The sequence below is a fragment of the Aspergillus karnatakaensis genome (assembly GCF_047715665.1).
Source record: "Aspergillus karnatakaensis strain CBS 102800 unplaced genomic scaffold BJY04scaffold_17, whole genome shotgun sequence".
Lineage (NCBI taxonomy): Eukaryota > Fungi > Ascomycota > Eurotiomycetes > Eurotiales > Aspergillaceae > Aspergillus > Aspergillus karnatakaensis.
This window is the reverse complement of record NW_027395729.1, coordinates 175,965-189,499: the sequence shown is the minus strand read 5'-3', so window position 1 is coordinate 189,499 and position 13,535 is coordinate 175,965. Positions and strand designations below refer to the sequence as shown.

At 51.9% G+C, this 13,535-nt stretch overlaps 3 protein-coding genes across 3 annotated transcripts; 2 read left to right on the top strand and 1 right to left on the bottom strand.

Moving 5' to 3' along the window:
- Positions 1 to 2,839: 2,839 nt before the first annotated feature.
- On the top strand, positions 2,840 to 4,131 carry BJY04DRAFT_35223 (uncharacterized protein). Its single transcript, XM_073720195.1, has 4 exons — positions 2,840 to 2,999; positions 3,067 to 3,198; positions 3,265 to 3,579; positions 3,650 to 4,131. Exons 1-4 carry the CDS (start codon positions 2,955 to 2,957, stop codon positions 3,728 to 3,730), a joined length of 573 nt encoding a protein of 190 aa, XP_073572624.1. The 5' UTR covers positions 2,840 to 2,954; the 3' UTR covers positions 3,731 to 4,131.
- A 2,178-nt stretch (positions 4,132 to 6,309) lies between these two features.
- BJY04DRAFT_216901 (putative secreted glycosyl hydrolase) lies at positions 6,310 to 7,279 on the top strand (the record flags this gene model as incomplete). Its single annotated transcript, XM_073715880.1, has 2 exons — positions 6,310 to 6,528; positions 6,737 to 7,279. 2 exons carry the CDS (start codon positions 6,310 to 6,312, stop codon positions 7,277 to 7,279), a joined length of 762 nt encoding a protein of 253 aa, XP_073572623.1.
- Positions 7,280 to 7,571: 292 nt separating this feature from the next.
- pex6 (AAA family ATPase peroxin 6) lies at positions 7,572 to 12,246 on the bottom strand. The gene is made up of 3 exons (XM_073718507.1): positions 11,921 to 12,246; positions 8,162 to 11,870; positions 7,572 to 8,114 (listed from the first exon to the last, which is right to left on the bottom strand). Exons 1-3 carry the CDS (start codon positions 12,108 to 12,110, stop codon positions 7,685 to 7,687), a joined length of 4,329 nt encoding a protein of 1,442 aa, XP_073572622.1. The 5' UTR covers positions 12,111 to 12,246; the 3' UTR covers positions 7,572 to 7,684.
- Positions 12,247 to 13,535: the final 1,289 nt, after the last annotated feature.

The window sequence follows — 13,535 nt, the reverse complement described above, 5'->3', positions numbered from 1 at the left end:
CAATCCCGTGTCCGATCCCGACATCTTTCGTTTCGTGAAAAAGTACGGTAATTTGGTGGCCTGGACGGTCTCAACAGTTGAGCGCAATGGGGCATGCTTACGAGTCAGACCATACACATTCTTACGTGGGGCGCTAAGTCGAATACGAACACTTCAGCTGATGGGATTGGCCAGGTCGTGAGCCTCATCCGCATGCACGAACGGGCCCGCAAACTTCGGTGGAATCTTGACCGCTCAAATTCGATCCCCGGCCAATGAAAACGCTGGAGGAAGCTCTTCTTGTCGGTGACTTTGGCGACCCTGGACCCTTCACGGACACGCGGCTTCTCACCATTTTGTCTCAATAATGTTGCGGCCTGAGGATGTTTGGCTTTGGAATAACAACACGCTACGTATGGCGGTTTAAAATGATAAAATAGACGGCAGAGAAATGCTGGTACCTGGTCTGGGGTGAGCTAAGCACCGAACTGGACCCTCAGCTTGGTCCGACCCTGACACGACGACTCGACAACTCCGCCACAGTAGTGAGAGGACCCCTCGAGCTGGAAAGAGGGGGAAATTCCCTCAATTGTGCCTTGTTATGCATAACCCTGAAGCATGCATCCGGCCACTGCAGGGCTCGGCAAGCTTCTGAGCCTTGAGGCGAGTTCCCCCGTCTTCGAATGGTTTCTTCTAAAGCACCACCATTTTATTTCCTCGATGTGTGCGACACAACATTCGGTTTTCTGCGAAGAATTTCGGGGCTCCCCCAGAGTTTCTTGGAGCTTCCTCTCGGAGCCATCACACACCTAAATTGACCACTTCTGCCATATCAGTGAGCGAGACCATCGAAGTTGGGACACCTTACTGCGGCTCATATTTGCCCAGCTTCAAAATCTGCTTGCTCACATAAAGTACTTACCTATGAAGATCGATCTATGTCGAAGAAAGCCCCGTTCTTGTGCAAGAGCTGGATCATTCGTTGGCTTTTCTCGGCTCAATAAGGGCATCCTTTGACCAAACAGCTGGCGTATCGCGATGGCTATCCATCCAAAAGTACAAGTCCAGGCCTCGGTCAGTTCATATCTCGCTACAATGTGCTCTGACAGACATAACAACCGCAGGGCCTCATCGAAATGGTCAGGTCACGCTGTAGCAACTTCTGACAACCTGCTGTCAACTCAAATAATGGTCGCTGGATTCATGGGGAGTGCCAAACCTTCTCAGCAAACAACCAGCGTGATTTGATTACGTGTCTGGGGCTCAAGCACCGATTGACTTTCTTTCCATGATTGTTAGCTCTACTTCGTGGAGTCTCACAAGAAGACTTCTCTATCAACCTGATATTTTCATCGCCTGCACCGAATGCAATCTTCTTTGCCAAAATTGGCTGCAACCAGTCAGACATGCGGTAAATAGCGAATAGCCAACAATAACAAAGTAGTCTGCTCTCTCAGAGTTACGTTGTAAAGAACCCAATAAAGTAAATAAGAGCAGCAGTAGTGTGACTAGAGTCTCGTCTGGGCACTGCTCATTACATCCATCCATTACTATGCCAATCGATCCAGCCCAGTTCAGCCCAGGCTCATCAAAATATCTAACCAAGGTCTTCCTCGACCCTCTATTTCCCCAGAGTCGTCCTCTCCCAGAAGAAAATCTATCAGAAGTCTTCGTATAATTCTCGATCTGTTGGATGAAGTAAGCCCCCAAACTCAACATCTCTATAAAGACAGCATGCAGGACCTCTATCAGTGTTGTTAACAGTATACAGTATTTCCAACACCCAACAAAAGCTCGCTTACTGACGCAGTCATTGAACACAGATGCCATGACCATTCAAGCACAAGCAGCAAATTGCGATACAGGAGGTCATCAACATCGACCAGTGCACGGACACCTTCCGAGCACTTTCAAGAACAGTAGAGGCGAACATCCATCATAGATACTCTCCAGTCTTGAAGAAAGGCTTAAAGGGTCGAGAGACTTTTCTATTTTCGTTATCTGCTGTGGCGATCCTGGCATGTCCTGTCCTGTCAGCCTCTCGTTAGATCAAAGCCTTGTTTCTTTGCTTGCTTAATTCGACCATACCCTACCCGCATTGATCAAAGTATATACAGGAGGCAAGTCAGCTGTTAGCCTACTCGCTCTCGAGCAATCTAAACTAGCAGTAAAAGAGAAGCTTGGGGAGCCGTTAGGACTACGTACGCCCTCTTGAGCGGGTGGGTGTTGATGTAGACGCGTTCTGCTTGGAGTATTACTTGTTGGGCTCTGGTGGTAATTTTCAGATTGATGAGGAGAGCCTTAGGAGAATGTAGAGGGGGGATCGATTGATGGGTAAGCAGTTTCGGGGGTATATATCTCTTTTTGAGGGAGTGGAGGGGAGAGGAGGGGGGAGGGTGTATATTTTAGCATATGACAGCGCTTTAGGACCAGGGCTCTCTAGGGGGGTGGTAGGTGTCTTTATGGTCAATCTCGCCTATTATATAGCTTGATCAGATAGTACTAAGGGTCTACACCTTGATAGGGTTTAGAGATGGGTTAGTAGATGGGAGGTGAGCGGCTACTAAGAGGCATTCTAAGTCCTACTCATAGATCAAATAACCTGAGAGGGCAGAATGACTGCGATTAGTAGTACGAGGTCTTTCATTGGTATGGGTGACTAGCAAGGAACACTTGGTTGCCAAATTTAGAAGCTAGCCCTAACTTCCCCTAGGTCATCTAGCAGCCCAGCTAACTGCACAAACATAATTTACTTATTACTATACCATTGCTGGCTTACTCTAATCCATGGATCCTATTTAATCTACCTAAAACGGGAACCTCTCTCAACCAGTCGTTGTAAAGCTCCTCGGTCCCCGCATTTCAGCTCAGCCGCACTAATTCTTAGCAGCAGCTAGACTGTCTCAACAAAGCCAAACCTCTAAACCTCTAAAGGATTTCTGTATATCAGTGAGGTCTGCAGTGTGCAGCTCAAAATGGCACAGATCCAAGAATCTCTCCCATCTCGTCCTCTGGGACCAGTACGTACCGCAAGAATATCCTCCATGCCTTCCATCAGTGTATGCCCTGGGTAACAGACCAATCTAGGGCTGCGAACTCCGCTTCTTCACAAAGCCAGACGATACTTTACCCCCTCCTTCGCGCCAATACTACACAGAGACAACCTACGATGGCGCCGCAGACTCTCAACTCCTAGAGATTCCCCTACACTGGCACAAGGTAACTACCCACCTTCCTCCCCCTCCTAGACCCCAAATACAAAGCGACTCCAGCTAACTCCACAAGCACCACGACGAATACATGCAAATAATCTCCGGCTCCGCCCACCTAACCCTCGACAACCACACAACCCTCCTGCAGGCCGGCAGCCACGACCCAATCTTCATCCCGCGCCGCCACAGACACGGCCTAAAGTGTCTCCCCGGGGTTCCGATGGTGATGCGCGAGTGGACAACTCCCAACGGGATGTTCAAGGAGTGGTTCTTCCGCGACACGTTCAAGTTCGGTAACCCGCCGCCGGTTCTCCATGCCCTAAGGGCGTTTTGGGATGGCGATACTTATCTTGCGTTGCCGGTGGGTGTGAGGGTTTTGGATGAAGCGGTTAGTAAGCTCTGTTCAGGTAGGGTGCAAGATGTATGAATGGATGCTAACCCTTTTTTTGATGGATTAGTTTATGCTTGTTTTTGGGGGGTTGGCGAAGATGATTGCGCCTGCGAAGACGGTTCCGACGACACGGGCGGGCGGGGCTTGAGGAACTTGGTTGGGTAGAACTGGATGGGCTTAGAGTATGGTAGTACCTAGGTATTGGTCACTTTTTCTATACCGGATCACGACGCCATACATTGCCGGCTTTCCTCTCCGTGTGCTCCCTGCCGGCAAGCGCACCGACAAGTCTCAAGGCTTACTTGGGGGTTTCAATTCATGATACTCATTTGAACCTGGCAGGTCTACATCGACAACTATGGATTTACATTGTGTAGAGTCTGAAGTGCGGAGACTTCGACGATTCCGACAAGATATCAGATACTGTTTGCAGGGAGATGACCGGGCAGAGGCGTTGAAACTGCTACGATATGTAGCAAGTGAATTTCCTTTTCTTTGTTCTTGATTGAATCTCTTTACTCCTTGCCCTAAACGCTTATTTACTACTCAGATTGAGTTTTACACTTTTACCTCAAGTAGAACAAAGACCAAGTAACCTAGCTAGCTGGCATCCCCTCACTTCTTAGTTAGATTGATTCAAAAGAACTAGCAGAGCCAGCAGAAGGGTGTTCTACTAGACCTATCAAAGCTCACTCTAAACAAAATCATCTAGTCTTGTGTATCGATAGACAGCTGGTATCGCGTACAAAATACTAACTAGCCAGGACTCCACCCTAATCTTCCATGGCGCTGCAACTTCTCTCTTCGCTGCCTGGCTTTTTCCGGCGCAATGACGACCCCCCAGCATTCCCCCCTTCCAGCTCAAAGGCGAAGGTCTCTACAGACACCACAGGAGATACCATTATCATCGTGGGCGGAGGTGTGATCGACTTTCAACAGCCTACAATCTAGCTCGCGAATCGAAGCAAAAGCAGAAAATCATCGTCTTGGAGGCTGGATCTTCAACCTTCCCCGCAGCCTCGTCTCACAACACAGACTGCCTGCACCATTACTTCCCAGAGTCATTCGGAAGGGACCTGACTCTGTTAGGAGAATACTCCTTTGAGCTGTGGCGGTCATTGCCGAGGATCATCCCCAGTTTGTCGCTGATACTGGGTATCGCTCCGATTCTTTCTGTCCGATTATACCTGGCTCTGGAGATCATGAGCAGACTCTTCCAAATTGGATCCAGCCAGAGCCACACTGGAATATAGCATGGGGTAAACGGAGCCACCCTTGTGCTGGGGTGTAGGTTCTTCTATTGCAATAATGCAAACCATTCTTGCTGATGCCTGAATTAGAAATCCCGGAGGTATCGGCCAGTGGCTTGAACGGGAATATGAGGCGTTGGGAGTGGAAATACGCACCTCAGTCACCGTATCTGCTGCGGTTCTATCAAAAGATGGCGTGATCCAGGGTGCCAAATATACCTCCACTAAAACAGGCAAAACACACACTCTGCCCTGCGACAAAATAGTCCTCGCAGCCGGCCCGTGGATGCCGTCACTCGTCAGAACCCTCTTCCCAGCCTCAACACTAGACCTGCAACCATCCACAAACGTTGGCAACTGTGTTATTATCGCAAACAACAACCCCATCACCACAACCTCCCTCTCCGTCGTCTTCTTTGACGAAATTGTCGGCGAGAAACTCGAGTTTATAGCCCGCAACGACGGCTCGATATGGGTCTGCGGCCGCAGAAACTTCACCGCGGTCCTACCACCGCCAGATAAGGAGAATAGTCCTGACCCAACGGTTATCTCTGATCTTCTAGCCTACGCCCGCCGGTTTGTTCGTAATAGCGCAGAATCAGATAGCACCTCCCAGCAAAGTTGCAACCAGAGGGTTCTGAGTACAGGGCGATCCTTCCGCCCATCGACCGTCTCAGGACTCCCAGTCATCAGTGAGACACCCTCTCGTCTGCTGTACTCTCCTGATGTGCAGAGTCGGAACTCTGCTGGGGTCTTTGTTTGCTACGGACACGGGTCTTATGGGATTACTCTTGGAATGGGTAGTGGCAGGCTTATGGCTCAGGTGGTTCGTGGGGAGAAGACTGATATTGATGTTTCGAAGTTCACTATAGCAACGGGTTGACTTGCCGTGGCCTCGTCTGTGTTGCGAGACTTGTGTGGCATAGTTATCCATTTTCGAGAGTTCGGTTCGTTCCTACTCACAGGGCCGTGGACCTCGAGTATCTTCATGGGTTCCTCTGGCAGTTAAGCCTTTGTTTTATGTCAATATGATAACCCGGACCCGTAGTAGCTTCTATGACTCCGTACTAGAGCTGTCCACTGATTACCGACTCTCACAGCAGCATCGCCGAAAACTCGTGGTTCCGTTTAAGAGGTCCCTTCCAGGCTTTGCGGCTGGCATTGCGAGGCGGAATGTGACCCTTCGATGACTACTGATCTTATCTATCGAATTGCAACTAACTGGGCTAACTCTAAGCCCTAACTGCCACTCCAGAAGTCCCGTGCAAAGCCCCACAGAAAAGAAACAGACCCTGGCCCTGGTCATCTTCAAGAGTCAAGAGAGGTTAGGGCAGCCATTGCAGACTAGCGCACCACTAGCGCGAGCCTCCATCCCTTCTCCGAATCTCCACCCGTAAATCATCGAGCAGAAAAAGGGGTTTGATCTTCACTCCAGTTCCAAAACACAATTCCAATTGGTACAGAAATCCCCGAAACAATGCATCTCCAAAAGTCATGGGCGCTGCAGCTGCTCGCAGGCCTGCTCTGCGCCTCCGCGACAGTGTCAGCCACACCCACACCCACACCGTCCACCGCGCCGGCGCCGCAAAACGAAACCCAACCGCAAACAATCCAGGGGATCGACCTGTTTGAGGTTCACCTCCCGGTCGCATGGAAGGCGGCGGTTGCGAACGGGGTGGAGTTCCTGTTTGTCAAGGTACGTACGAAGTACGAAGTACGATGTATTCGTACATCGGTGAATGATCGACATGCACTTCAACCTCCCAGCTAGTCTCTAGCCTCTCCAGAAGCTGCAATTGCTTCAATACAACCCGTGCATTACATTACATTGCAGCTCCCCAATCGTCTGAGGCCGTTACACAATACACAAACACAAGATATTAACTAACATCGACCAAATACAGGCAACCGAAGGCATCGCCTACCGCAACCTGCGCTACCCGCTTCAAACCCTACACGCCTCCTCCTCCGCCCCCTCCGTCCTCCGCGGCGCAATCCACTTCGCCCTCCCCAGCCAAAGCACCGGCCGCCACCAAGCAGACTTCTTCATCGAGCACGGCGGAAACTGGACCGCCGACGGCCTGACCCTCCCCGGCGTGCTGGAGATGGAAGGGAATATCCCCGGGAAGCTGTGCCACGGGATGACGCCGCTGGAGATCACAGACTGGATGATGGATTTCTCAAACCGGTATAAGGAGGTCACGGGGCGGGTGCCGGCGCTGTTTCTGTCGGAGGGGTGGTGGGCGAAGTGTGCGGGGGGGAATGAGACGTTTGGGCTGGAGCATCCGCTTTGGTTGGCGAATTGGGCGGATGAGATGGGGGCGCTGCCGAGGGGTTGGGAAGAGGCGAGGTTTTGGCAGTATAGTGGGTTGAGCAGGTTTGGGGGGGAGGCGAATGTTTTCTTTGGGGGGAGGGAGGAGTTGGTGGAGTTTGCTTTGGGGGTGTAGATTTTCTTTTTTTTTATATCGTTGGCAATTGTGTGGCGCTGGCTGGCTAAGCTAAGCTAAGCTACTGGAGCTGTCTCGGGCTGTATAGAGATGACCGTGTATATATATGAAGAGAGGGTTGAGATATTGTACAGTCAGTCAACCATGTAATATAATAATACTTCTTATATATGCTTCACCCTCGCACTTGATCCCTTTCGGACATTATACCAATTTATGGGGCAGTCTAGGGGCTTGAATCCGTAGCGATTCGGTTTACTCACGTAAATAGAGGAGTGCCAGGGTCCGGTCGACCTCAAGAAGCTATAATATGGTATAGTATGCACATAGCCAACAACGATGCAAACAACAGCAAGGATAATATATACAAAGCCCAGAGTCACTGAGTTCTCACATCTCAACTCCTCAGCCAGACCCCTCCTGAGCCAAGTGATCCGTCCGAACCACATAATCGCCATCATCACCATCACCATCAACACCATCAGATCCAGATCCCGCAACAGGCCCATCAACCGAAGAGTCCGAGTCGCCATTCACAGCAGACACAGATCTGCCCTTCCATTTCCCGTTACTCGCGGTACCCTTTCCTTTGCCTTTGCTGTTCACCGACTGCCCAGAAACACTGCGTATGGATCCCTGTCTGCCCTTGCCCTTGCCGCCGGGTGAAAGTGGTTGGTCGCCGTTTGTGGCAACGGGCCCGTCAATGCCGTTTCCGAGTTTCAGCGCCTCGATTGCATCGCCAATTGTTTGTGGTGGTGCGGGTTGTTCTTGCTTTTGCTTGTCGGTGGATTCGAACATTTGGCGGATTCGCTCGAAGTGCTCGAGTTCTTTCGCGCTGCGGGTTGTTAGTATGGTTTTCTGTATAAGCGTGGGATGACATACCTGACGCTGGGAACGAGCTCGCCCTGGGCTGCGTCGAAATCCTCTTCTGTGACCAGGACGGAAACATCCTCAGGCGTGGCAAGGTGGTCGAAAAAGTACGCGGTGCTGACTGGTCCGCCGGGAAGTTGTTTGATCTTTTCATCTACGGCCGTGGCTTTGCGGGTGATTGCTTTGAGCATTGCGTCGGAACAGAGAGCGTACAGGTCGGCACCGGTGTAGGTAAGTGGCAGGCGCTCGGAGACCCGGCCAAGCGAGACGTCCGGCGACAGAGCAAACTTTCGGGTCAATGCCTCCAGAATGGTGGCTTGCTTATCGTGGGTGTCTGAAACACCGAGGTAAAGCATCTTATCGAAACGGCCGGGACGGAGGAGAGCGGTATCGAGCAGGTCAGGTCGGTTGGTGGCACCAATGACGAAAACGCCACCGCTGTTCTCTTCACCCCCGTTCATACCGTCAAGTTCGGCCAGCAGCTGACTGACGATGCGGTCCATGACACCACCGCTGTCTCCTTGATTACCACGCTTGGGAGCAACCGAGTCGAGTTCGTCGAAAAAGACAACACACGGCCGTGCATCGCGTGCCCTTTGGAAGACGCGTCGAACGTTCGCTTCAGACTCACCAATATACATGTTGAGCAGTTCAGGACCTTTGACGGAGAAGAAGTTCAGAGAGAACTCGGTGGCGATGGCCTTGGCAAGGAGTGTTTTTCCAGTACCCGGAGGACCATAAAACAAAATACCACTTCGCTTCTTCATGCCCTTTGCAAACAGTTCCGGTCGTTCCAGAGGTAGTTGAATAGTTTCGACTAGAGCGTCCTTGACATTCGTCAATCCACCAACATCCTCCCAGCTGACGTTCGGGATCTTGGGAGCGCCAATAGAATCAGCAAAGTTCTTCCTCGCCGCTTCAACAGCAGTATCAAAGTCCACTTTCGTGACCCCCCGTACTGCCTCTCCTCCAGCGAGAAGCACATCCCGGACGGTAACCTTGGAGCCGGACTGTGCGCTTGCAGCGTCGGCGAGTTTCTCGAGTCGACTGGCTCTAGCGACTGAGGCGCGCTCAACAACGTCTACCAAGTCTCCAGCAACAAGAGCAGCTGTCTTTAGGGCGACCGTTCCGAGGTCGACGTCTGGCGCAAGCTTGATGCTGCGTTCGGAGACGGCGTTCCGGAGTATACCTTCTCGCTCTTTCTCCTCTGGCGCGGTAATCTCGAATTCGTGGGTAAATAAGCTCCGAATCCCTTCAGGGATCTGCTCAACATCCGTGGTAGTAGCAATAACAACTCGCGCGTCAGCTAGAATCTCGCTCATCGCTGACACTATTCGGTCTGCAGTCAGCACCTCAATATGCTTAATTAGAAGAGCTGTGCAGTCAGCGCCACAATGAAAGGCGCGCTCGGTTCTTGCTTTTAGATAGGCTTCAGTCTTGACATCGCCGCCATTGGCACCGCCCTCGGTTAGAATGTCGTAGGCGTCAATTGGAAAAGTATGGAGGCCGATGTCTGCGCAGGCCCGCGTCGCTAAGCTTGCCTTTCCAATATGCCGTTGTTGCGACCTCAAAAGAATGACCACGGGCTTCATAGCGAGTTGGATCGCGCGCGTACTCGTAGCCACGGTCATGAGCTCTCTCAGACGCTGCTGGATGGGAGAGATAAATGGCTGCGGCACCTCCGTCACAACCCCGTGTATTGTCTGCGCATCAACTACCGGCTTTGGTATAGACTTGGCTCCGAGCCAGTACTCCCATCCGTTTTCCAGTGTACCAGGAACCCGGCTGACATCGCTTCCCGCCTGGACCATCCGTGTAGTTGCTGAATCGATGACAGCAACCCCTCCCCAGTCAAACTCGCCAATGTCGTCTTGATCATCTGGCAAGCTAGGAATGACCTGGCCAACACGAAACCAAGCAACTCCAACGTTCTTCGGGCCAGCACGATCGGCGTCAGGCCCGGGTCCTAGCTTGATAGTGATATCATCGTCCTGTGCTTCATTCGCACCAGAAAAAACAGTCCGACCAAGGGACTCGTCGACGCTGATGCCAAGAAGATCGCCACTTTTCAGAAGGCGCCGCTTCGTTTCGAAATACTGTTTCAATCCGGCGAACAGGGCTGGCTGGAGTACGCGATCCATAGACAGTGGAGTGCTAACCTTCAGCAGAGTAACTTCCTTTGCTAGAGGGGGGCTGCGAGCCGCGGTCTTCATTTGGTGCAAGACACCAGCTTTGGGACCACCAAGGTTCATTGGCGAGATGCGGAGGTATTTCGGGTTATTGAGGTTGTTCAGCAAGATAGGTGGGACAAATATTGAAGGCGTCATGCGTGTCCCTGGCCGCTGGGAGAAGCTCAGACGCCTGTCACCGGATTGCTTGATGGAATAGCGTGGCTTCGCAGAGGGTAGACCTGGCAGACCATAAATCTTGACCGCACGCCAATCGCCATCCTCGTAATGTTCGTTGAAGCTTCCAAGTTTGATGGACGCAAAAATGTTTGCCTGGGGCTCTTCGGACGCTTCAACGCGCACCCAATCTCCGGAAAAGCAGCCAATCTTGGCCAAAGTGCTGATGTCCACGAAAACAACAGCATCGGTATCGTCATCATCCCTTGGCTTAGGATATAGGAGTTCACTCGGAATGCTACGTAGTAGACCTTCTGCTTTGAAAACCTTTCCTCCGCCCTGCCGTCCTGGGCGTAGAGTCGAGGATGTAAGGTTCGACACAATAGAGCCCGGGGTATGGACACCATCCAGGCGCCGGGCGCGCGGTGTAGCCGCAGTCATCCCAGACATCACCCCAGAGGCTGGCTGTGGCAGCTCGGGTGCACTGAGAGATATCATGTCATCTAGTGAGTCGTCCGATGTGTCACTCACGTTGCCGGCCGAACCCTCGGTCTCCGACTCTTCCGCGTTCGAGGTGCTTTCCATTTCGGTGCTATCATCCACAGGCTTGTCCTCCGCGGCCGAGTAAAATTGCTCATTCGAAGTGTCATCCGCCTCGTCTTCGGCCACCTGCTTTAAAAAGCCAGAACCCGGCCTCAAGCTTCGTTGGTTTCGGTGACCGTGCGGCCGTGCTTGAATGAGCACTATTTTGGTCGTCGGCACTAGAAGACCCTGCGAGACCGGTTCACAGAACGAGATGAGAGCTGGAGGCGCCGGGGCGTAGGTGATCGGGTGAGGTGGCAGGGGGAGTGGTAGAGAATCGCCGGTATGTACAACCCTCTGCGTTCCTAGAGCCTCCCGTACTGCGGCTGTAAGCCTTCCCTCAACCTCCGCGGCAGCTCTTTTTGAATATCTTTTCGGCTCCGGCCCTTTCCCAGACTTCGCCCACAGCCCATTGGGTCCGTTTGAAGTAAAGCCGCCACCGAATTTGCTTTGAACGTCGTCATGGTTGCGGAGAAGATCCCGTTCCACGGTCACGTATATTGTATCAAGAGGCAACGGAGCCACATCCAGCACTCGGATTTCAATCAGACGTAGCGTTTGCGGCGACTGGCGGGTGGGGTCTAGCTTGCTGAGCGCGCGGACAAACGGCTGCAGGGAATCGGCGGAGTCGGGAAATATGATTGTCGAGTTGGGGAGGGGAGATTCGTTGGAGCGCCCAGCCGATTGCGGGCGGACAGGAACGATTGTCCATGTCAGTGCCTCCACCGAACTCGGGCCGGGCAGATAGGGAGATATTGCGATATAGCGAATACCGGAGTCATCTTTAAAGTCGTCTCCTAAGTATCAGTATCAATAATTCCACCAGCACGGAGGCTATTCCTACCGGTCGGATCTGAAGGTTGGAAGAGGTCGTTGGCCAAGTCGTCCGAAACGACACCGACACTTCCCCGCAGGTGGTGATCTAGTGAAAGGCGCGCAGATATAGGGGCTTTGTTGCGTAGCCTGTTCCGAACGTGATTTCGTCTCCGGCGCCTCTGCTGATCAGAGGTAAACTCGTGGCGTTCGACATCCATGATGCGGCGCGGTCGGGTGACAGCTGATAGTCGGAGGGAGAGGGGGTGCGGAGATGGGGGACGGCGAACAGGGACAGATGAAAGGCTTTGAGATCAGCAGCACATAATCCTCAGCAATCGCACCCCGACCTAGAACAATTGAAAGAAGGAACAGACGGTCTCCGGGATGAAAGATGGAGAAAGTCCGGGGAGAGATGCGAGGCACACTGGCACTCGGCACCGCCCGCTGTTCTGCCTCTTTTCCGATGCCGAGGTTCTTTCACGAGACTCTCCACACTCCACAATGCACACACACCCCACGACGGAGCATTTATCGGTCTTGATCTCACCGAGGAGTAGGACCTTCATTGACAGCCCCGAAAGCCGACAGATACCTCAGTTAGAGCGGACCCCGCACATTCTCTTAAACAGAGCAACACCACCCACCAGGACCAGCGCAATTGAGCATGGCTGAAAACTTGACGCAACCTACCTGTCTCAGCCCCTGGACGCCAGACGGTCTCTTACCCTAAGCTGTTCAACATCTGAATACATGCCATGAACTCAAATAATCCACCGCCATGAACCTTGGCCTGGCGCGAGCTACCTATATTGACTTGCTATGGGCATTCAGTAAAGCCTTCTCTGATGCCGACTGCTCCACTAGCTCTATATGGCCATTTGCTCACCCGACCCATCTGAACTATATACTGTTGGTTTATGCGCATTTTTGATCTTCATACGTTAAGGCTTGGCATGGTTAGCCATTTAGATACCCTTTGCTCCTGCCTGTAATCGGTATAGTGAGCACATTCTCATTGACAACCCAGCATATATATATCTCTATCTCTATCTCTACTAAATAATTACATCGAGCTTTCCAATCCATATAACCATACAACCATCATTCCTCGCAACCTCGTGGCCTTTGTGCACACCCACTATACTCCCTTCTGTGGTAGCAAGGGTTGTGACTGTATATATCTCACTCTACCCTCTTCCTACGCTCATCCCCGAATGAACAGGTTAGATGTTCGCCTACAAGCCCCATAGAACCATCCTTTATCTCTAGGTGTATTACACGACAGAAGACTTTTGATATACACAACCAAAAAGCGAATGACAGCGCATACAACCAGCTCTAGTCAATAGAGCTCAAAGAACAAGACCATACCTACTCTTGATGTATCCTTGACTTGCAGCGGATCATGAAGACCAACATAGGATTTCTCGTTGCGCAACCATTTACCAAGTAAGGTAATATTACCTGGCATACGTGGCTTGTCGGATTATTGCTCGACGCCTACATAAGAGGCAGGAGAGTGTGCGATCTGGGTGCTGGTACGTACCACCGTGCCCGGAAATATAGGTAGTTGATGCTGGAGTCCGCGATGACGCATCTACCAGCTGTCCCACATGACTCCTCAAGAGACATCTCGGAGCAGC

What these genes read in the sequence shown, in the direction of transcription:
- BJY04DRAFT_35223 (XM_073720195.1), top strand. Translation starts at nt 2,955, where the DNA reads ATGGCACAGATCCAAGAATCTCTCCCATCTCGTCCTCTGGGACCA. An exon ending in TTCCCCTACACTGGCACAAG is followed by an intron (nt 3,199 to 3,264) that starts GTAACTACCCAC and finishes TAACTCCACAAG; the next exon opens with CACCACGACGAATACATGCA. An exon ending in TGAGGGTTTTGGATGAAGCG is followed by an intron (nt 3,580 to 3,649) that starts GTTAGTAAGCTC and finishes TTGATGGATTAG; the next exon opens with TTTATGCTTGTTTTTGGGGG.
- pex6 (XM_073718507.1), bottom strand. Translation starts at nt 12,110, where the DNA reads ATGGATGTCGAACGCCACGAGTTTACCTCTGATCAGCAGAGGCGCCGG. An exon ending in CCAACCTTCAGATCCGACCG is followed by an intron (nt 11,871 to 11,920) that starts GTAGGAATAGCC and finishes GATACTTAGGAG; the next exon opens with ACGACTTTAAAGATGACTCC. An exon ending in GAGCTCGTTCCCAGCGTCAG is followed by an intron (nt 8,115 to 8,161) that starts GTATGTCATCCC and finishes AACAACCCGCAG; the next exon opens with CGCGAAAGAACTCGAGCACT.